At 41.6% G+C, this 24259-nt stretch overlaps 1 protein-coding gene across 5 annotated transcripts in view; it reads left to right on the top strand.

The window, feature by feature from the left end:
* The window catches only part of LOC136440299 (glutamate receptor ionotropic, NMDA 2B-like), a 73093-nt gene that overhangs the window by 22025 nt on the left and 26809 nt on the right, over window positions 1-24259 (top strand). The window contains exons 1-2 of one of the 5 annotated variants that reach the window (XM_066436253.1): window positions 8867-9099; window positions 9270-9711. In XM_066436253.1, the coding sequence (XP_066292350.1) occupies window positions 9292-9711 (420 nt within the window). In that variant the 5' untranslated portion in view covers window positions 8867-9099; window positions 9270-9291. Of the gene's footprint in view, window positions 1-8865; window positions 9712-24259 lie in introns of those variants that run through there. The other 4 variants (XM_066436252.1, XM_066436251.1, XM_066436250.1 and 1 more) reach the window with 4 other exon arrangements.

Genomic DNA, 24259 nt, shown 5'->3' with positions numbered 1-24259 from the left:
TACTAATGTTTATTCTGATGATACAAGGAAGGGGCAACAGTACTACTGCTGTTTACGAATATGTGGATTATAAATCTGTCATGCAGTGTTTTATTTCGCCATCTATAATCTACCTTGAACGAGCAACAGTTCACTCGCCTTTTCCAACGTACGAGTGATTGCTTAAGGTGATAAGGGATTAAGGTATTGAAGCACCCTGCATTGTTAAAAACAAATTGTACTCCGCACGGACTTTACCGAGAAGTACACGTACTAGAATCCCAGGAGACCTTTGTATGTAGGTATTTTGGTACTGGAAAGAATAGTCCCCCTTAAGCTTTCCACTAAACAGCGATCGTTGATTGACCAAAATTGGATATGTGTCCCTTGGCTTCAATTTCACAATTGGAATATGATGCATGGTGTAAAAGTATGATTGAAAAGGCAAGAAAAGAAACGAAACGTAAAAAAAGTTGTTCGTTGTGAGATTCGTTGGGTGATCATGATCTGTCAAATATTTGGTCACTCATCGATCTGCTGAAAACGGCCTCTGCTGAAAATGGGGTGTTGTGTACCTTCACCATCATCATCTGGTCGTGAAAGTGTCACGAATGTTCATCACCCTCCTCCTCCAGCCCTCCCTATCATCTATTACCTTCACCAATGACCAGAATCATTATTGTATTGGAAACTGCCTCAGTGGTAACAATCTTCGATATGTCAAAAGTCCGTACTGAAATTTTCGTGCTTCCTCTGAAGAGGACAAAAGTCAGTACTGTAGATTCCGCAGCTGCAGCGTGAGGAACAGAGACGTTTTGATGGACGAGGGGTGCCGTGTCTTGCAGGCATAACTTATCAAAAGCGTCTCTTAACGATGTAAATGGTTTTGCTGGAGGCCAAATCGTGCTTCAACATAACAGTAGTCGTGACTTGCTAATACCCTGAACGTCAACTCCCGGTGTTTTGAACGCTAAACAATATACTGTGAACATTCTTGCAGGAATTTGTTTTCGTCTGAGTATGGATGAATGTGGCTGATATAAATAGTGCTATTGCCTGTGCTCTTCGTACACTGCGTTTGTGTTGTTTATATGAATGTTATACAAATATCCCATATATTCATATCATGTGCAGGGAATATCAAGTTTATTATAATCAATTCTGACATGAAAGTCGGTTGAGAGATGCATGAACCGAAAACTGTAAAATGGGCTAATCTTAGTTACGTTCAGAATCTGCGGCACATTCGTTTGCCTCCAGAATTTGGTAAATATAAATACAACCATCTTGAAGCTGGTTTACGACATTCAGAAGCAACAAGTGCCATTCTTACATTCTGATATACCTAATTTGACCTCCTTGCTTTGACTGTATCTGTGACATTTAACAAGCCCAAATTACATGTTGCAGAGACAAAAATGTAGACACTAAAATCTGGACAATACATACTACCACATATAAGATAATAGAAGACAGGGAGAGCTAGTTCCAAATCATATTCTCTCAACTTCTGAACAAGATGATGGGGGCATTCAACTTGCGCGATTGACATATTTCACAAAGTAAGTATAATCAGTGTTCCATCCAGTCTTCTACTACTTCTGTGCCGTTGAGCGGATAAATGTCCGAGATCCACCAAGACTAGAAATGTGGCACTAAAATGAGACAAATTTGGAGAAAAGCCTTCATTTATACCGTTTTATGCGTCCGTCGCTCACGACATATGGCCAGAACGAGTGTTTAAGAAGTAGGAAAGCGCCGGTTGCAAATTCGCGGCGACACCTGGGATGATGTATGTGGTTGCTGGCAGTCGCGGATCGATTTCTGGTCTCCAAATCCGTAGCAAAGCACTTAAACTTGTCACATGAAAGGACGAGGAGGTTTTTCCGGGTACTTTGTGCGTCATAACGTCCACTTCCAGAGGATTTGAGCGATAGATGACTGAAGAGCAATGGCATTCTGGTCATAGGCATGGGAAGAGTCGGAAGAGTCGAACAGTCAAACAGTCAAACTGTTCAAACAGTTAACTTTTGCCAAGTACCAACTGAAAAGTTAGGAACGAAAGTCTTTAAATCAGCTGAAATGTTTGCCAAGTACTTTGTATGTATGAAACCAACGAACACTCGGTTAGTGCTTCGATCTGTTAACTGTCCAAAGTGTTCATTGGTTCCACACATACAAAGTACGTGGCAAACGTTACAGTTGATTTAAAGACTTTCGTGCTTAACTTTTAAGCTCGTATTTTCCTTTAAATAAAGCAACATTTAGCAAAGTGTCGATCAAGTTTCAGGAAAAGTTTGGTAAATTTAGATATCAGCTCGACGTTTATCACAGGGGTACATGGACTTGTCGTGCCGCTCTAGGATAGGATTGTTCAGCCTGCTCATCACCTTCCTGTCCTCGACAACAGAGAATGAGCCATCAATCAATCCATATTGACATGTTAGTCTTTCGATATTGTTTCGAAGTCGCTTGTTGTATTAAAGTGTCAACCTTTGTTTGAACATTTGACCGGAATGAACATTGCTGTTTTGCTTGATTATGTTGATACTTGATCCTTTTAACCATCCATGAACAAGCGTATTCAATAGCATTTTTCCTTCATAATTAAATCAAAGTTCCCATCCATTTTCACACGAAGGTATCTTATCACTGTAATTTCTCTCCTTGCGGCACACCAGGAGCTTCTTAATAGAATTCGGTAAAAGGCTAGTAAATTTGTGGCGTGGTTTGAGAAATGAAAGTTTTATCAAGGTAGATGGAAAGCTTGATCAAGTCATGTCATTCCTACAATGAAGAGGTCTAAGAACCTTATAATCGCTATCCGCGTACATTACCACATTTTCCTCCTTTGTTAATGTTGCCCTTAATAAATATTCACATTAAACCTGCAGTGCATCTATACCACATTTGGAAGGACTGGTTGTTTGATATACAAGGCTTTTTGCCGATGCTCGTGACATTTGACCAATACTAATCTAGCTCCAGTATTTGAAGACCGGCTAGGAGCTAGAATAGGATGGCTAGTTTTTACCTTCCTTTTTCTGTTTGTTTGAATTTTTGTATATTCATGTTTTCAAATCGGCATGCAGACCGCTTTTTATTGAGGTCATGATGGAAGTGGGAAGGGTCAGGCAAAATATAACAGAGATATATGGTACAAAACATATAGTGAAAGTTTATTAATGGTCCGTTACATTCAGAATGACAATATTTCTAACAATTGCCGAAGCGCTGAAAATGTATAGTCTAAGTATATACATACGTTTCACGTTACTATTGTCGTATTATTGTGTATAAATCCAGATGCAGGGATCGTTAAAAACCCATTACATCCCGTTCCTTAAAGCAAGTCACATATCTCCGAGACGAAAGACCCACTTATCACGAGACGACTTCCTGTTGTAAGAATGTTAAAGGAGCACTTAGTGTCTCAGCTATTTTTGGGCTAAGCGAAGGAGAAGACCCTAACTACTTAAGAAACAGACTCCCTGAAGGCATCGTGCAATTAGAAACATCGTGACTTACGAGCTAATGAAATGACGGAGGAGAACACGTCTCAGAGTACGGAAGCCTGTGGTATTTGCATAGTTACTTGTGTTCTATTTTCTTCGACATTTATTTTCGCGCAGTGATGTTATGGTATTAAGTTGCAGCACAGTGGCATAGTAAGTAAGTTAGTATACTGGCATATTTTTACCATTTGGTACTCAAGGTTAAAAGTATTAACTTTCTTTAAAGAAAAGTACACCCGATTTTAAACGACGTTTCGTCCTTCTTCTTTGGTCTTTTTACTGGATATCAAATCCACAAATGTTAGCTTAATTCAATTATCTATATACCAATATGGAGAAAGTGTTCCGTTGTATTTGCTCCCGGCATTTTGTACAGTAGATTTGTCATACACAGCCACTTTACGAGGTATTTGAGTCATTGATATTTTCCATGAAAACAAAGAATTCTTGCAATATTGACCATGCCTTGACCTTGTATTGTACATCTACTGGCGTCTCATTTTACCGCCCCAGTTGATGTATTGTATATCAAAGTTGGTCGGGTGTACGCCTCTCAACTGGGGTAGACATACTTTTAAAATGACAACATTCACTAAATGATATAACCGCATGTTCACTTTTAATATCGGTGTGATATTTGACTGCGGGACGTCGCATATCTAAGCTTTCCCAGTTACGGTAGACTAGGTTTCAGGTAAGTGCCTCTAATAGCTGTAAAACAGTCCCCTGATTAAGTTTGACAGTTAGCTACCCTGCGTTCCGCTGATGCCGCGGGCCACAGGGCGGGGGTACCGAGGCATGGCATCTTTCCCAGCCAGCCGAAGTTGACAAATAAACTTCCGATGCCGTTTTGGCGTGGAATGACTGACGCTGGCACATTCTCTTCGTGACTTCCTCTGTGATGGATGGCACTTTGGCAAACAGGCGACATCTGTCGAACGGAAACCTTCAGGTAGAGAGGGGGGAAACGGAAGATGGATGGAGAATGTGACTCCCTCCGTCTTCGTCATGTTTCGCTTCTTGAGCCTCAGGACTAATAATGCATGCACGAAAAGTTTCAAGTGGATTAGCATCAAATGAATTTCAACAAAATTGGCAATCACTACCGCTTGTTACCATTTTGGTTGAATTCACCACGGACTGAGCAGACTCGTCGCGAAGCATTTATTCCATACAGCATCGCTTCACCAACTCCCGACAAAACGACGTCTTTAGAATATTAGATAGACAATGTGCACCGTTTTCCTCATCGAAGTAAATGGAACCAAAATAGGGAATGACGTCAAGTGCAGGACGCTTGGTTCGTTGCGTGCATGTCGATGAGGCACTGTAATTCTGTCCTCGTATAAGACACCCTATTTCTTGTACCAATTGGAAGTTCTATGCGATTCGAGTGCTCGAGTGTGTAAGCATGCAAAAACAAACGGAACAATTTCCTGTTCATTGAACCATCATGTTTACGGAAAGTTTTGTCATTATTTCCATGTTAAATTTGGTATAATAGAAATCCTAATGGTGCACTCGACGATAAAAAGTTTTGCGGCCCGCAAAATGGTTCTTCCTATTATCTAAACGGGCCGGTTTATCGGTAACGTGTAAACGATGCGTCGATAATCAGTTATTCAAGGTCTCTGACCTCAAAATTTATTGTCCGACTAGATTCATAGCCGTAATTACTTCATATTTATCATGTCAACACAGGGTAGTGAAGATGAAATGTAGTTAACCTCTCGGGCGGAGTGAAGGTTTCGACTAATTTGGCCGTGTCAATATATGGTACTTCTGTAGAATGACAAAAAAAGTTCACTTGACGAAATATCAGGGCGACACGATCCTTTATTTGGCTGGCAGGCTCGATTGGCCCCAAGGGAGGTTGTTACAGGTGATCCTTTAAGCCGAATGACCACCTATTTTCTCTATGTCAGACAATTTTAGATTTGACGACAAACGATGGTCGCAGCGGGACTACAGTAATAGCGCGTTCCGTTAATACCAATGTTCTCCTGTAACATACCCGTGTATGTATGTCGCATCATGACGTCAATGTGTCGTCATGTACTGTGTAAGATTGTCTTCACACGACCCTGCCATCCATCCAGATTACAAATTCAACCTACAACACAAAGACCGAACGCCCGTCACCTTTTTGTGTTTCTTTTTTTTATATCAATGTTTTGACTAAGGAAGCTGGAGATAAGAGATGACATATAGTCCATTTTATGCTAATACAGAAAAATGTTTGTTGATATTCATTTGCCCGGATAATGGCGGCTCAAGCTGATGTCAAAGATTGAAAAATGTGATGTTGAATGCTGTACGTATTTCCCTGCCTGCTCGTTGAAAAGGTAATGTGGCTTTTTTTCAAATGACTTCATGCGCGGAATATTTTCTGCCTTACATGCAAGATGGCGTGTGCAATGGGTCGTTACCGACCTGCTAGAAGGCATGTGGAGCTTGATAGCGCACCACGCCATCTTATCTGAAATTGAAAGTTTTTGATATCTATATCTCAAAATAAGAACGGCATGGCCACGATGTTTTTGTTCGCCCTTTTCTTTTCAGTACGCAGCACGACAATGTTGGGTTAATCTGAATTCTAATCTCTGAATATCATTTGAGTGTTTTTCGTTCACCACTTTTTGTATAACGTAGTAGTTCCTATCATTATGTTGTGTTTGTGTGTTTGAATTACACAGTAAAGAGAAAGCATTGATGCTGTAAGTACCTTGCATGTCTTTAGAACCAACTAACCGGATACCAAACGTGTTTTATGTTGGTAAGTACGAGTATAAGTCAGAGTAATCATACAATGGAACAATCGATGGCTCTGGGTATTTTCAATTATTCGGAGGCCCTGCGGATTGGCACTGCATCCCATTATCCGTCGACAGTTCACATATAACTCGTTTGGCCCGGACTCCCTCGCCTTTGTCGTTAGTGGGTTGGTACGGTGTCCAGGAAAGCGTGAAAACATATTCCTGCCACGTAAACAGGTAAGATCCCACCGGGCGTTCGCGAGCTGTCAAAACGGCACAGACTTAACCCGGCCGAACACGCCGTGAATTATGCCCGAGGGAAGCACCAGCCGACGCGTGTGGACACCGGAGAGCTGTGTTCTGTTACATGTCAGGGGCAGGCTAAGCAGGGATTCCCTCCTGTCCTTCGGGAGGGGAGGCGATTTCGGGCGCTCCTGGTGTCTCCCTCGAGTGGATCCTGTGACGGCTCTTACACAACGTGTTGTATAACACAGGTGTTACTGTGTTGCACACTGGTTCAAACAGGTGTGGACACCGGAGAGCTGTGTTCTGTTACATGTCAGGGGCAGGCTAAGCAGGGATTCTCTCCTGTCCCCTGGGAGAGGAGGCGATTTCGGGCGATCCTGGTGTCTCCCTCGAGTGGATCCTGTGAAGGCTCTTACAGAACGTGTTGTATAACACAGGTGTTACTGTTGTACGCTGGTTCAAACAGGTGTTATGTAATCCGTCTGAAAGTGATGAAAAAGTGTTTAAGTGTTAAGAATACTTTTCCGCGACGTTTGATTTCCCACGACGATTGATTTCTAAACAAAAAACGTTCACCAGTAAACCGGTGAACTGAAAGTTCAGAGCTTTTGAGCTGAATACGAATATCTACCGCCTTCAAGAACGATTTACCAACGGTGCGGTTGAGAGACCATTTTTATTTTCAATTATCAACATGTCTATATACTATTGTCGTATTATTATCAACATGTCTACTACTATAAGACGACAATAGTAAAATGAAAACTTTAACAAGAATTTCCAGTATGTACCAGTTGCAGAAGGAGTTAAACATCTCAGTCGATTCTGGAAGATAATTTCATATTTGCCACATACGAAATTACATAACTGAACCACGAAAGCTGTAGTTAAAGGCTCTTAGAGTCGTGGATGCTGTCCGCAGCGAAGAACATGACCACACGAACAGAATACATTTGAAACGATTGAAAGTACCCACAAGGAATTTGTAAATAATTTGATGACTATCGAAGAAATCACAGGCACCTACTTACAGGTACAACGCTGTCTGCAAAATGCCCCGATCATCAACGACTTGATGCTGTTAACAGTCATGCTAAGATTGATAATGACACCTCAAAACTCATTTTGCTGCGGTTGTTACGACGTTTCCTCAATCAAGTGTTTGGGTAAGTTTCCTAATGGCTATCCAATGCAAACAAAGTTCCCCCATCTTCCCCATAACCTCCTACGCAAATCGAATAGTCAGTTACCCCCAAATGGGCCTTCTTAATTTCTGGGCCACAGCCGATAGTCGCGTAAATTCTCATTTTGTTCTGCGGTGACCGACTCTCAGCGAATGAAAGGAAGAAAGTAGAATATTCCTATGAGGAGTGTCATAGTTAAAGCTAAATACAAAGCATTGAAGAGCATTATATTTAACAAAGATATCAGAAGAAGAGGAGCGTTATTGTTGGCGCATGAAGTTGATATATCGTCGATATTGCATTATCACACGCCGGATGACATCTTAGGTTGCTTTGGTCGATAAGCGGACTACTCCTTTTAAAAATGTTTGGTAAGATGGTTTACATAAATAATTCAGGATGGCATGCAAACGACACAGGGCCAAGGAACTGTTATTCGACACTTGCTCTCCAAGCGCCGCCGATGCAACAATGAGGGTTTATAAATGAGTTAGTCTCCTTGGATGGGCATCGAAGGAGCGTCAGTAACCTCCAAAATGTGATAAACTGCGAAAGAAAAACAAGTGTTAATAGCATTTTTAGATAAGTATCGTTGGTGAAACGGGAATTCTCAAATCACTGATAATCGAGATAGCTACCGCTGGGTAGGCTGGGAATTTGTTAAAGGATTTGGTGCGATAATGAAACAATCGCATACATGCCTGTGAGGCCGCAACAGATGAGCGCCAACATCCGTCTTAAATCTAACATTTATCACTGCGATCAATCACGCGGCCACAGTGTGATCCCAGCACGATACAGATTTACGTCATATGCAGAAACTTAAGCAACCCACCGGCGATGAAACACAGAGAAATTTTCATCTGTTGTCATGCATAATTTTCCTCATTAAGTCGGTTTGTAATATTCAATTACTGTGATAAAGTTTCGTTAGTTCTAACCACTCGCGTTTTACCAGGGATACTTATTTCTTTGTTTGCATAAAGAAAGCAACATCGGTGTAATTATTCCGTTGCATAATCAATTACCGCAAATTTACCCAACAGAAAAGACTGACACTAGATCGAAGTGTACGAACGGTCGGCGGTGCGAGCTTATGCGATAGAATCGCCCTCTGGTGGGTTGAAACGACTGCTGTATGAGCCCTGTGCGCGCATTTTGCGGCCATTCCGTCCCAATTTTTCATCCGTGTGCGCGGATCCACCCCTCTGCCACCCTGCCGCCCCTCCGCCGGTGTACGCAGGTTCGAGACGCGCACCTAACTCGCGCATTCATCAGCGGAGGTTCTGGCTCAATCACATGCTACATTTGTCTGCTGGCGATGGAAGCAGCAGGCGTACCTCAGGAGTCCCGCTTCATCCGCCGCTTCTGCGAGAACCTCTGACATAGACTTTATTCCTATCCAGGGCCTTCCTCAAGGTGCGGCTCTGCTAATATTACAACATTGCACATTCCATCATCGCCGCTGGTTCATCAGGCTACATATCCCACGTCTCCACCTGATGTTAGCTCTAGAGTGTGGACTGAAAGGAGTAACGGAAAGAGACAATGTTCTTTAACGGCTGCATTTTTTTGCTTTTCTTCGCTAGATCTGGAGACCGTGCTGCCACAATGAAGGTACTAGTCGGCCTGTACTGCCTTACCTGCATGTCCATGCTGCAGGCACAGAGGATCGGATCATCGAGGAGGATCTGCGGGAGCGATCGGGTAGCACCTGAGATAAAACTGGGAGGTATGTTCGTAGAACAAGGCATGGTGCAACCTTACAGAGATGCCGTGATAGAGGCCAACTATCGCAGCGGCCAGAGCCTGGAAATCAAGCCGCTAGACAAAGTCCTGAAGAATGTGAGCCCCGAGAATATTGTCCGGAGCATGTGTGAAGATTTGGTGAAGAAGGGAGTAAACGCTGTCATCTATGGAGGTGATGAGGACAACGTCAAGTCGACTTTGTACGTGAAGCAAATAGCAGGAGAACTAGGGATGCCCATCCTCATGGCCGGAGGAGGCAGCTCTGAAATTCTTCATTCTCAGGTGAGTGTTTTTATTCATCACTCCACGTAACAAACATGGACATGCTTTTTGTTTCATCTTCCATTACCCTCGTACTACAAATTAGTTCACAGATAAACGGAGTAATCTCGAAGTGGATACCCACGGTAGCTGGTGTGTGTATGAACAAAAACAGGATTCACTCTATTTTGAATTCACCTCTGACGTCAGATGATGACGTCGTCGTGCCAAAAAAACCGAACACATAGACAATCCGCCGCCACTATGAGAGAGTCCACTGCTACTTGTATTGCTTATGTTTGCAGTCTGGCTTTACGAAATAGCCAAAGCTTTAACACTTATCTCATGATTAGGTTTCTCGGTCTCCAGTTCCCAATTAGAACTGAAGCGTCCCTCGTCAGCAGGGCTAATGGGGCAGTACGGGGCCTTATTATTAAGACGGGCCTCTCCTGCCTGTCATTTTCGCTAGAAGTCCACACTATTCTACATCTTTCCTACAAACCTAGGTCAGGCTATCAAAGGACGTCCGATATACTTGGGTATCTAACTTCTTTAGGAAGGTTTTTCCCATTGTTGATAGATATTAAGATGTAGTCAGGCCTAATGGGGTCTTTGGTAATCAGTGGATCTTTTTCATGGCTCGGCCCTATAAATTAAAGGCCCCAAACGCTGGTCCATTTCCCAAGGTGTAATTTGAGCTACATACCTCCATACTCCGGAACATGTAATTTACCCACGCCTGGGGATTCACTGTTGCACGTATTAGCAAGACTCGCCACCCCTTTGTAATAGAGGGTCGATATGAAACACACGGTGTCAACATATTTGAAAGTGCTTGTCTTACATCAAGTCTAGTTTTCACATCAAAGGAAAGAAAATGCAGCGGGCGGTTTGCCGTGCAGTTACAGAACATTTGCAATTCTTGCTCTAATATGTAGGAAAGTATGGGCGTTAGGGGGTATGATAAAATTACCTGTTAAGGGATATCTACTGATGGAGTTGGGATGGAAATTGATACCTGTAAGTCTTGGAACAATGAAGGATTCTTTTCCCTCTGAATCTTCATAAGGCTGGGGGCAGTTATCTACTCAGCTTTTCATTAATGCAAAATATTAGAGCTTCCGGGGAAAATACACATAGTAATTGTTTTGAGAGGCAAAAGTATCAGAGATCGATTCCAAAGCGTGGCAGCCTGTGATCCGAATGGCCCGGGTACGCTGGTGCCTGAAACGGTTCGCTCGATTCTCATTCAATCTGAGGGGAGGCGACATCCGTCACCAACCACCGACGGCCTTACAACTCACACGACATGAGAGTCACCAACCACCGACGGCCTTACAACTCACACGACATGAGACGTTCCACCTACTCTCCAAGCAGAGGTTGGTGTGGAAGATTGTGATTGTGATTGTGATTGACGAAGTTTTTGGTCCGCTCTCCCCACCAACCTCTGCTTGGGGGAGAGCCGACAAAAAACGGGGCACCATGATAGAAAGGTCACAATCTTTCCCACCAACCTCTGCTTGGAGAGTAGTTCAACCTGGTCTTATGTGAGCTGTTGAAACTCTGACCTTTCATAGTTGAAAAGATGCTTGGCGTTCAAAGTGTTGTTTGAGATACTGTACCTGAAATCGTGTACAGAATTGATGGGCGTTACAGGCCGATGAACTTGAGGTGAGATACTTATCACGACATTATATATAACATCAGAATGCCAAATTTACGGTAGATGGACCTGGGGCATTGTAATCCTGGATATGGCTGAGCTGAGGTGTCGAGATTGATGTGTAGGGTGGCCATTTATTTTGTGACCTATGACCTCCTCGCTCAGCTAGATTCAATAGGTGCGCAACAGCACTCATCACTCAGGCCGAAGTTGAAGATTAGCTAACTGCGTATATCGGAAAAACACAGAAAAGACTCTGACATAGGTCAATTGGCAATTTTATGATACTTTTTTTGCAATCTCCTTAAAAGCGTAGATCTGCATATCACACATACTCTAAAAGAGAGTAAAATCTGTAGCATATTTCTCTCTGTAGTCATATGTAGATATAAGGAACGCTGTTTTAATCTACACTCTGAAATATGTAAAAGTTTGAACGCGGGGTTGCTGACGTCGACGAGCACAAGCTTGCACAGTCTGTATGACGACTGCCAGCAAAATGATGAGCAAAGGTGTGATCGTTTCTCAGGGGACACTCATGGCCCTTCAACTTATCCTGTCCACTTGCCAAGACACGACTGAAGACAATATTCTGAGATATTGGAGAAGATAGTGCAGTGCAGCTACATACGTGTATGGTCCCGGGGGTAGTCATCAACTGGTTGATCTTCTGGGGAAGGTAATAGGCTGTATGACACAGTAGCTCTGCCCCCTGGTCAGCTGACACTTTGATTACATTGACATTTACATGAAAAAGGCGTAGTTCTTTCTTTCCATTCTTGGTGATTTGTTGCACACAATGCTATTCAATTTTTCAAAAAAGTAATATAACGGGATTAGAATGCTTCCTTTATCCCGCTCACGCAGCTTCACCAGATGTTATCACAGTCAAGTAAATGAATGGAACGTTTCCAATTAACACATCCCCTTAGATTGTTGACATTACCCCTCCCAGCTTGTTGGATTCTTAAAGGTTAATGATGAAGTTAATAATAGTCAGAATGCTGTATTAATGGTAGGTTACTTCACCCGGCACCCCAGGCCCCATCTTTTATCTGGCGATATTTCATCTTGCTACCTGCAAATATCTATTGGTATTCTGGATGCTTGTCTCATGACAATCTAAATTAAGGGAAACATCTACTCAGCTCAATTTAATTAGTATATGTATCGGAGGTTGATATCCGGTAAACTGCAACGGTAGATTCTTATCAAAGACTGCACGTTTATAAGGAAAATTAAAACACCATATCACCGTGGAGCTGATGACAACAAACCCCCACATGCTGACGAAAACCTACTGATAGAAATAAGGTATGGACTGATTTAAATGGTGACTTTTATTAGGACCGGAACCAAGTAATCAAACCAGAAATTGAACTGTCACTTTGAAGCAATCATTTTGTTTGATTCACTTGATTAAAATTTCCAATCTACTAGCGTTCTCCCAACTCACGAGTCTGGCGTAGCGTGCAACGTCGTGTTGTATATGATTAAAACAATGCAAAATACAGCGGTGCTTGCTCTTGCCACATCAGTTCTGCATTGTTTTACGTATCTATGAATGCAACGTACATTGATTTTGATTGTACGTCATCAGTGCTGCGCCTGTCTTAGGTTGTCTCCAAATGAGTCTTCTGGGGACGAGTAATGAAGATGTCTCATCAAGATAAATGAGCTACTCGAGTACTCTTACATGTATGTGAAAACTGACGGGAGGATGTGTGGAGAATATCAGAAAGCAGACCCTATATTTTATGTAATTTCAGGTATGCAACTAGTTATATAGCTGTCGAAGTTATAAATATACCTACCAGCAGCACATCTATTTGTATTCACACATACATGAGTTTTCATAGCATTACGTAGAAATGAAATGCTCAGCAAATAACGCATGCTATATAACAAGCAACGGCGTCTGAAACAGTGCCCAGTCAAATGTTATCACTCATTTATGATCTATTTTTATTAGCAAAATTTTGAAAGTTTTGTTGACTTCAAAATCCCAATTCATTTAACGTTATACCAAATAGGGCAAGAGACCAAATAAGAGCTTGACTGTGAGTCATTATCCTGCATCCCCAAGAAGAGCTCTATCTCCAATCCTGGGGCTATTCGCCATCAGTACGAAGAGCTGCGGGAGGTCACGTACTGCACAATGAAGACAGACCTACTGACTAAATTGCAATGTAAAACCCATTGCAATAATGACTCCTTCGTAACTGAAACCGTAAAAACAACATTCAAATAGGGCCAAGCCCCAGTTCTGTCAGTGTGGCTCAATACATTTACCGGTAGATGGACGGAACAAGTCTCATTACTGCTCAGGCCAGAGCGTAGTTGGAGTGGCTCTATCAGACTTCCATCAATACCGCAAAACGGACGTGACTCCACCATCAATTTCCGCTGCTATTTTAGCTGAAATGTGTTTAGCAATATTGGGCGAAGTAGGACTTCATTATTGCAGAGCCTCAACATCAAATATGGACTGTAGCTGGATAAAGGTCAGATGATAAAGCATTTATGATAATACATTTCAATGACATTTTCAGACAAGTGAATTTTGGATGATTCATAGTGCATCAGCGTTCAAATGCGAAGCAGCGGATGGCATGCATTATGATACATTGAATGGTAGATATACGTTTATCAAAGCTTCTCATTCTAATTATTAGCACAGTTAGTTTGTGAAGATCTCCGAAAACTTAAGCCTATTGGCATAATTTGCAAACAAAAAGCGATGAGAAAATCTACTTGAAACTAAGATTACTGCTGTATCTCCCTTCTCCACGGTCATTCATTTGGGTGGATCTGCACTAACCGCGGCATCTGTCAGTGTTTAAATTCGTCCTTAGCACCTTTCAATATAAAAGACATAGATATAAACATTACTTTCTTTCTGTAATATACAACCGTGTGGTGGTCCCTGTCCTTATCCTGAACTGATCTGGATATCACATAGTGAAAAGTAATTAACCATTGTTGGGGAGGATATGCATCTCCATGTCCCAAAAGTGTAGTTTTCTACCAATTTGTCCAAGATAACGCATGTTCCCTGACAAACCCCGTCCCTAACAGCCGCATAACGTTGCGTATGGACATATGTTATATTTCACAAAAATGTCTCTTGCAATAAACTAGGTTTCGTCTGTGAAAGTTGGACAATACTGGCGTTCTCAGTCATCTTAAGTAATATTCATGCTATCGTGTGACATCTTATCATAAATGTAAGCATAGGCGTTATCGTGGAACACAGTATGTCATCACCTCTATAGCTATGCTGATCTCCAAACATCAGATGCCACAACTAGGGATTATTTATCAGTGTTGCAGATAGTACATAATCGAGCATGTGCATAATTGATGATAGTCGGTAGGGTATGGAGATTAAGTTTCGTCTCTATGTCAATCTCCAACCGCTACATCATCGGCACCTTCTGTGTAACAGTATGGTTTGGCCGGCCATGTCTATTCCCCACGGCAGGATGTTGTCACTCGGTCATATGTACTATATGCTCGTGACAGGTTTGTCAGTACATGTTCAGAGTCATTCCATCTTATGATATTTACTCTCACGTGTATTGCTGATATAAAACATGGTAGTTAAGATATACTTGCCGAAATAGGATTTAATCAAAACACGATGTTCAGTAGAAGACTCTAGATCATACAGGCAGATACCTTCGCCATGGGAAGTACCGGCTGTGAGTATGAGTGACAATGGACAGTAATTGCATCTTAATTATACAGAAGACAGTTCACTGTTTGGTGTTCAAAATTCTTGGGGTAGCTTCAGAGGAGACTGAAGCAGATTCATCGTACTGTGTGTGTGTCGGATTTATTCTCGGATCCTAAGATCTTATAGTTTTAACGCATTCTTCACACAGACTATGACTATAACGCTAGCAAAGTACAAAATTACAACTGCGTTCAAATACATTTTGTCGTTGAGATGGAATTAAAGCCTGTAAAAGCATTAGAGACATTCAAATACAAGCCAGTAATCCATTAGCTTGAGTGATTTCTGTTCGGCAGTCACATCGATTTGGACAGGAGCTAATCTTATAGACCATACCTATCAAAGGTACTTGAGACACCATCTTCTTGCGCACTTAAAGCCATCGAATATGCGCAAATACATCTCTGCCCAGGGAAAGAATGCTACGCAGAGGAAGGACAGACACATTAAGATACTTAAGGCGCACTTCTCAGTAAGACTGGCTCTAATTGCTTCCTTTAAAGCTTCTGCTGAATTACTTGCCTATGCTTTCAGAGGAGAGACAAATGTCTTCCTGTGCAGTAATACGCAGAACCTGAGTGAGGCCGTGCAGAGTTCTCCTATCCTATTTTCTACCTACTAGGTGGTCTGTATGATAGCACTGTTGCTATTAGACCATGGAGGTACAGTGGAATGTGCTTAGACGATAAAGGGACGCAACATGCATGCAGAAAGTTCCCAAAGTTTGGCTATTTGAGTGAAACTTAATGGGCTGCCAGCCATAGTATTCTCTTTGCATGAAAATTACCATGAATTGCAATACTTTCTACGTACGTGTTCAGAATACATTTACTGGCCTACTAGAATCCTTTCCTTGGTTTTATACACGACAAAAATGATAAATTGAAGAACAAGTTTAAGTGGGCTAATAAACATGGCAATATGTTGTTTCATGGGATTCTCTCAAAAGTCATCTATCATATAATATCATCACAGATAACATGTAAATGAAGTATATGCAGTGCGAAGTTTTAGTTTACAACTTTGATTTTTGATGATGTAGAATCATATCATATGTCTAATACTAGCTACACCATAAACTGTTCCCTGACACTTCAGCATAATACATGACACATGGGTCAATTTAGGAGAGGTACCTGACCATGAACTTTCTTCAATAATTCAGGCTACAGTCGCCCCCACAGAATGTCGCATGTATTACCCTTCTGATTTCCCCAGCGATGGTCCCCTGTGCAATCCCAGGGGATAGATACATCCTGCGGTGTCTGTTGACAAGCGGTGTGTGGTTCATCGGCCTTGCATTTGCGTCATAAGCTTTAGAAACTGTCCTTGCAATATTGGACAAACTTTGAAGGCATATTAGATATCTCTTCAGTCTTGTTTTTTCCATTGTTCACTGAGTGTCACATCTTATGATTTGATCACCTCACATTACAAAGACGTTTTCACTGCATTACTCTATTTTACTAGTATTTAATTTTATTTTATTTTATTCTATTCTATCTATACATTAAATTTGCCATGTTGTGAATTTGTGACATCAAATAAACGCTTGTGCAAGGATTTTGGTTTCAGGTTTGACATTGACCTTTTTGGCAGTTTGATTGCCTTTTTACATATGCACTCCCTTAACATTGTGCATGTGAGGATAAATTGGCGTATGTCCACATTAGGATGCAGATATTTCAAACTACTTATTTGGAGACGTTTATATTTTTGCATAATCCCCAGTGTTACAGTCAATTTAGTTGGAAGTTGGCCATATGTAATTTTAATGCTTTACGCTCCTTTGCTCTCGTACGTGGGAAAATTACGATGAAGCCTTTAAAATCAGCTACTGTGTATCAATACACGCATGTCTTGTGTGCGGTGGATGATATCGTAAAAAAATCCAAAGATGATTTCTCTCGTCGTATTTGAGAGAATTGTCTCGGTATTTTAAGACATCTCAAAGCGGTTGAAATGAACAACGGATTCAAAATGGCGTTTTCGATTTATGTCGTCGTTTGGTTTTTGCAAGACACGTAGTCTTTTATATGGACGTATATAATATCCGTTGTGATGCATAAAGTCATGTTATGAGCTGAAGTCAGAAGGCCACGTCAGCAATCAATCACAGAACGCAATATGGTGGAAACGGCCCATCGAGTATGTGCAATCCAGTATGGTAGGGGCAAGGCATCCCCCGGTGTGGGATGTGTCGTCTGTAGTCTCACCTGATGCGTTTGCATTTAAAACAAAACTACGCCGAAACTTGCCCAAGATCATCGCTATTAGAAATGTATCACCAGAAAGAATTCTGTGCATACCTTAAAGTGCAGGTTCTCAGCTTATAAGTTTTGTCCTGAATATTTTAAGAACAAGATGTTTATTCCTGGCCTCATGTTCAACTAAATCAGTCCTTTTCATATAACAGTATGGGTGTTGCATATCAAAGTTGCATTGCCGAACCATACGTGACATTGCAGCTCGGTTCAAAATATATGGACGTATGTCTATCTGTGATTGGTGTAGATAATTTCATGCAATATACTCAGATTGATAGAGGTGGATTGTTTCCCGAAGTTGAGAACGCCTTGGAAACATGCTGCTGGCCTGAGCACGCACGTAGATGCAATGTATCACTGACGAAAGACGTTATAGGAGTCATAATCTGCAATTTAATCTTGCCAAGACAGCGTTTAAGTAACCCATCTTATCATGCTTGGTGACTATAAGGTATTCTTCACGAAGCAGGCAGTAATTCATATATGACATCAGCCGCTTCCCTTATTGATTTACCTCAGATAAAGGGACGTTCTGGACGACAACGTCCCCAAGGTTCATGCATCACTCCATCAGCCCATTTGATTACTTTTCAATAATGTCCGATACCTTATTGGCTTCTAAACTTGTTATACAATTAGTAACCAATCAACGTCAGGAGCAATGGCGTTTTGTGACGTCTTCTGGGATGTATTGCTCCTCTGTTCCATCAGGGAGGTGAAACGAGGTGGGACCCTGAGATATTACAGGAACACCAAGAATACTTTCATCATGTCTTTGTGAGGAGATGCTCAGATATATTGCGAGGTTGCCGGTGCTTTAAATTGCTACTACCGGTAAGGTTGAAACCAAGGACGTTACGTCGGTTGAATAAATCTCTTGGTTGTGTAAAAAGTCATTTTATTCAAGGACGTTACAGTTGCTTGGTTAAGACCAATCTTTATTGACACAACAAAAGTACAGCGACTCTCGTAAGGTCTACTTAATAATCTAAGTTAAGTAAATAGAAAGATGGCGAGCTGCAACGGTAATTCTCCAAAGCTGGAGACCCCAGTTTGAACTTCTTCCCCATTTTTGCAAGATAACCATATTAAATGATAAAGCTACCCTCATCAGAAAAGGTATCCAACCGCAATTGCATTGGTTTCACTTCGATACGGTTTTGGTGTGAGCAAACCCATAGTAATGTTCTGGTTGCCAGCTATTGCGCTGAACGTGGATCAAAACTTGGAAGCGTCAGGGCAGTGCATTAGCGGGCAAATAACAGCGTCTTGCCAGCGAGAAGAAAGTTACGCTTGCTGCAGTGCGGCTACCATAAGTGTTGCAACAGTGATCTTTGAATGATTGTATGGGTAATAAGATTATCTAAAGGCTATTGGCATATTCTACACCCAGCTCTTTAGCTAATATTGACTGATTGATTAGAATGCATGCGAGCTCCGGGAAGAGCTAGGCGCTCCACCTCACCAGCAGCAGGACACCATCAATAAAGATCTCAACACCATTCAGGTATGAAATTAGAACGACGGCAGCGGATCGAAATTAGCCAAGAAAACGCCGCTCGCTTTGCCTATTCATGACCTGGTTGGTAGCTGGGTTGGACGAGTACTGGTCTGGACATCCTTCCAATGCTGGAAATTGGAGCTACGGAATTACGATCGTGACTTTTCACACTTGACGTACGGAATGAAATTTGAGTAGTCTCTGATTGCCAGGGGTTGATCTTTATTCATTTAAAAGCAAACAAATTTGACTTCTGAAAATAATTTCATCAGGTTGGTAGAACATAGGATATTTGGAGTTTTTGTGATAAAAGAAACTCCAAACAAATTTAAGACGCCTTGTAGCCATATATACTAATTGAAGTAATGGGGTTGTACATCATGTCCAAGAAGTCAATTTCTGGCTTAAGTTTGGTAGATGGCGGCATGTTCCGTTGATTCGGCAGACGCCCTCGGCAAATTATTAGATGCGGAAAATAACAATGCTGGTCATCTTGATGGAACGTTACAACATTCTATAAACTTTCCCGAGGGTTTCTCAGCTCCAGATATAACTCAGCGGAGTTTTTTTTACCGCTACAGTGTCAGCATTTTGACCTTTGCATAGATAAGCGATGATAAACATTGGAATCTTCCAATACAACACGCTGGTACCTCAGGGGAAGCAACATAACAGTGCGTCATTTACACATACTGTAGATTCAGGGGGCCTTTACGAGCAGGATGACGGACGTCACGGATGTTGTCCACCGACGCCTGGAGTGCAAGCTGATGCAAATCACTGCTAATAATTACATTTTGAAGCTGTATAGACTGCCGGGGATGATTTGATATAGATAGTAAAGGCAATGTTAGGTGCACAGTAGATCATATACCTACGTGGTGCAATTTATGTGTAGCAGACAATGATAACTTATCTTCACGTAATTTGTAATTGCATTTATTTTTACTCGTTCTTATGAGTTTTCTTAGATTTAACGAGGACCGCTCGACACGTCCGCTCTAGGTCTATTTCATTGTTTATGCCTGGAATACTACAATGGCCAGTTTACACCAAAACAGATCACTCCCCTTGCCGGCAACAAAAGGAACTGGAAGAAATTTACAGTCCCCTGCGCCGCAGCCGACTGATGATGATGCCCGATGACGTCGTCGTGACGTCGATTCCATACCAACAGCTATGAACTTGAAAGATTATTTCAATCACACAAATCTCTGATGGGTGCTTGGCATAAATGTAGCTGGTCAAATGAACACAAGGCAGGGTAGATTTAGCATCTAAGTCATTAAGAAAACACTTCTTGTATCTTACCTTGTGGAGTCAGAACTTTGAGTTCCTAAAACGAACTTTCTACTTGTCTAATCTTGCTTAGAGCAGAGAGAAACAATATGTCCTTCTCAACCTAATGGTAATAACTAACCAGAGCACACTGCCGCAGGATGCTCTTAGGGTAATGGGTGTGTAAGGCCCTGATAGCACTTCGTGACTGCCAGGACATTTGGCTTATAACTGGTTATACGGAACGCCTAAAGGAGTTCTTATTGGGAACTGTCAATACGACAGAAAGCTGATATTACTTACATATATGAGGTCGGAGTGTCCAGTTGTGGCCGGGGATGACTATAACAGTTATTACACTAATGTACACCCGCAGGTCAACGAGTCAGACAAATCACATCCATACAAACAGAGCTGGGCAGTGTGAGTCGCTCGCTATATGATGGATCTTACATTGTAGAGCAAATTATATACATTTGAATTACACCGTTTCGTAGCATGTCATGTAATACGTACAGTAGATAAGACTGGCCTCAGTACGCTATATTTCTGGCGGTATGGTTATAACAGAAGAAGGCAACTGTGCTCAACTTTCCATTTCTCCGCGCCTTCCGCAATCGTTGAAGCGCAGTATTACTCTGTGCCCCTGACGAATTGCGGCATATGTTTTCCTCACCATCACTTGCCTGTTTAAGTTCTGATGAGAAGAAAAAGCGGACACATAAGGCTTGTAATCTACACGCCTCGCGTCTGTACTTTCTTGCATTTTTCATGAAGACGCTACAGCTTTGTACACCGAGCAGCATAAATACTCCTTTGTTACACCAATCACTCCTTTTTTTATCATTTATGTTGATGCAAGAAATGTATAAAAAAAGTGTTGACCGCATTTTCCACTTCAAATTAGAACATAACGTACATGCATATGACCAATTAATCTTTCCAGCATTGATATCTTAATCCGTGTTTAGTACTCTTGAAGTAATCTTCCCATTTATCAATAGCCTCTCATTTTGACACGTTTTAAATGTATTTTAAAAGAATTTGAAGGTCTGTATTCATAATTTCATCACCACCTCAATATCTTGAATAGCCTGTACAGAAGAAACGTTTTCTGTTACCATATCTGTATCCTCAAATCACTAAGATGGCAACGTTGCAGATAATCTGACCCTGTTATTCATATGCTACTTTCTTGATCTTATGATGAACGTCTGCAAATCGATATCAACATAAAGAACGGTCGTCATGCTGACGTCAGGCATTCAAAGACGTCAGACAGAAGTATCGTTATCTGTGGCGATATCGTCTCATGACTGATGTTTGTGTAGATTCTCATAACATCTGTCGGTTTACATGGCATGGATATCTACACAACTGTCAATTCTACTTCTTTATTTCTTTTTATCTTGCAAAACGCCCTTAAGCTTATAGAATCACCAAAAGCATGACAAGAGACGAATGTAGAAGAGACACCACAATTACATAGCACATTATTTTTTCATCGAGAAAGTCAAGCACAACTCTTGAGATTATAATCTGATTCCGTGTGCATGTGATTATGTTCTGGTTTCACTTTGTGAAGTCATGTTATATATCAAGTTAAGAAACGGCGTGTGTGCGCTACAAGAAATGCAACCAAGCGTAATGAAACAGTAAACCTAGATTAAAACAACCTTAGCTGTCTAACACCTATAAGCATAGCAATAAAACAATTGTCTTTATGGCTGCCTTTTATTGCACACATTTTCTGTGCTATTAAGACAGCTTTGTAGATTTATTATCAATGCTACTTCTTCCCTCGAAGCATATGGATGAGATCACCACAGAACAAATAACGTATGGTTAGCATATCTACAATATAGAACAATCACTCATTCATAGCAGGTACAATCTCGTTTATCTGTGAATGTTTTTTTATATCTGTGCAGGTGTAGATAGTGTTCAGGGCAGCTTATGTAAGATGAAAATGTGCTATAACGGCCAGCAGTGTAAAACACATTACGGGACTGGCGTGTAATACATAAGACTTGCAGAATAAGGCCGGCGTAAGGGGTTTTCGGCGGCATGAGCCTTTTCAAGGCCATGAAAATCAATGGTTGAGGTTAATGGCATAATATCACAAGCAAGAGCTGTGGCAAACGCAGTACTTAACGTATTGAGAATTACATACATTGGTGTTTAGCTGGGGCTGGCAGGTTTCCAAGCTTATAGATATATGTTCATGGCACGCAATAAGGAATGATATGATAGGGAGGTGTTTTGTGTCAGCTTTCTTAATGTCTGATGGAAACGTTTTGAGGACATCGCCCTCTTTTACATGTAGGGCGACATTGGTTGAAGTAACAGGCGTGGACATCGTGAAGTATGGACGTCGGAGTAATGAAACTCACATTCCGTGAACACATATTCTTATGTACTAACTACTAAGTCTTGAATTCAGTTTCTGCCTGTTTTCACACAGGACGTTTTACGACAGAAAGAGTAAAAGTTATAGGTCTGTATACGTACGGGTTTCCGATACGCAGCGGCTAGCAAGTCAAGCCGGACGGGAGACCAATAAAACGTCTAATTGAATGGAAACAAAGGCCACTCGGGGTCGTTCCATCATTATCTGTCCATTATCCACACAAACACAGGGGACTTCTACTTGGCCTTTAGATTGCCCAAGTCAAAGACGACAGCACTATAACCCTGAACACGAAGTCACTGACATGTATGCATTTCTTACAGTTGAATCCAATCGAACAAAACCCTACTCTAACGGTCGACTTGATATTCTGCTCCAGAATCAAAATAAGTTACTACACCTTCTATAATCGCGAGTGTTGGTCCAGGGGACCTGACATCTCGCACAGCTTTATGGTAACTGCCTTCCATATTGCCGCCATTCCGTATGCTTTACGACTCCCTGCCTGATATTGGCAGGTTAAATGACCTGCAAATGGCCGCTTCAGACGGAACAGCCCCCAATTTCGCCATGACGTCAGCAGGAACATGACTTGCTAACAAAAGTAGTGCGCCGGTGCGATGTGCCGGTTATAAATCTACCATGCGGAATGATCAGATATTGAGAAACGTCATTACTGACGATGGCCCCGTAGATAAGAATAGCCACATCTGCAGGCGATCCTTTTTACGTGGCGTTTCAATATAACAGCTAATTAAAATGGCTCGAACTGGCAACGAAATTCGATAGTCACACCCACGTTTGTGGCGAAGAGTAATATCTTTTACGTGCCTCTCTGCGGCTTTATGTAGCTCAGGATATTGGATAGGAAACATCAATATGTAGATGTATATATACATACAGGTAGGGATTGACTATAGTTCATACAAAGTATGTCCGTGCTACTGTCGGCAAGATTAATTTCGCTAGAAATCATGACAACAGTTTATTTCATCCTACAAACACATTTTTCAAAAGTGACAATGAAACGTTATAGGCGATGAATATTCAAGTTTTATCGGCAACTCGATGAAACAATTTCACGAGCAAAGATTTTTTCACATGATTCTTACCCGTGCAATTGATAGTTAATCAAAACTGTCGGTGCACACACAAAAAAGTATAACTATGGGCATGAAGTTAAACATCATTTTCCGGGCCTGATCGACCTTGTACTATGGAATCACCACATTTCCTCGGTCACTTTACAGTAGTGCCGCATTAGGCTATATGTGGGAGGAAGAAGGATATTTTGACCTATTTGCACCCAAGAGTTACATCTTGACAGCAATATCTATTTGTTTTTGCTTTTTCGTACGCCCCAAACACATCGGAGACACGTTGAGCTCGGTTTGCAAAGTCTCGAGAGCATTTTGTTAACCACTCGAATTAGCGAGGTGTTTGGCAAATGCATATTCAGCACATTGGTATCGCAAGTGTGCAAAAAGGATCATCTGTTCTAATCATATAGTTAGGGGAAGTGCTGATGGTGGGTGAGAACTGCACCGGACGACGATATCAACAGGAGTGGACGCTGCAGCCATTTGTTTGTTTGTTTCTTTTGTTTTGTTTTGTATGAACCTTTGTTTATTCATGATAAGCTAAAATCGGCACGCAGGCCGCTTTTCATTGAGGTCATGAGGGAAGAGGTAAGGGTCAGATACAATAT

The sequence above is a fragment of the Branchiostoma lanceolatum genome, chromosome 8 (genome assembly GCF_035083965.1).
Source record: "Branchiostoma lanceolatum isolate klBraLanc5 chromosome 8, klBraLanc5.hap2, whole genome shotgun sequence".
Lineage (NCBI taxonomy): Eukaryota > Metazoa > Chordata > Leptocardii > Amphioxiformes > Branchiostomatidae > Branchiostoma > Branchiostoma lanceolatum.
The sequence above is the reverse complement of the archived record's forward strand: the minus strand, read 5'-3'. Positions and strand labels throughout refer to the sequence as shown.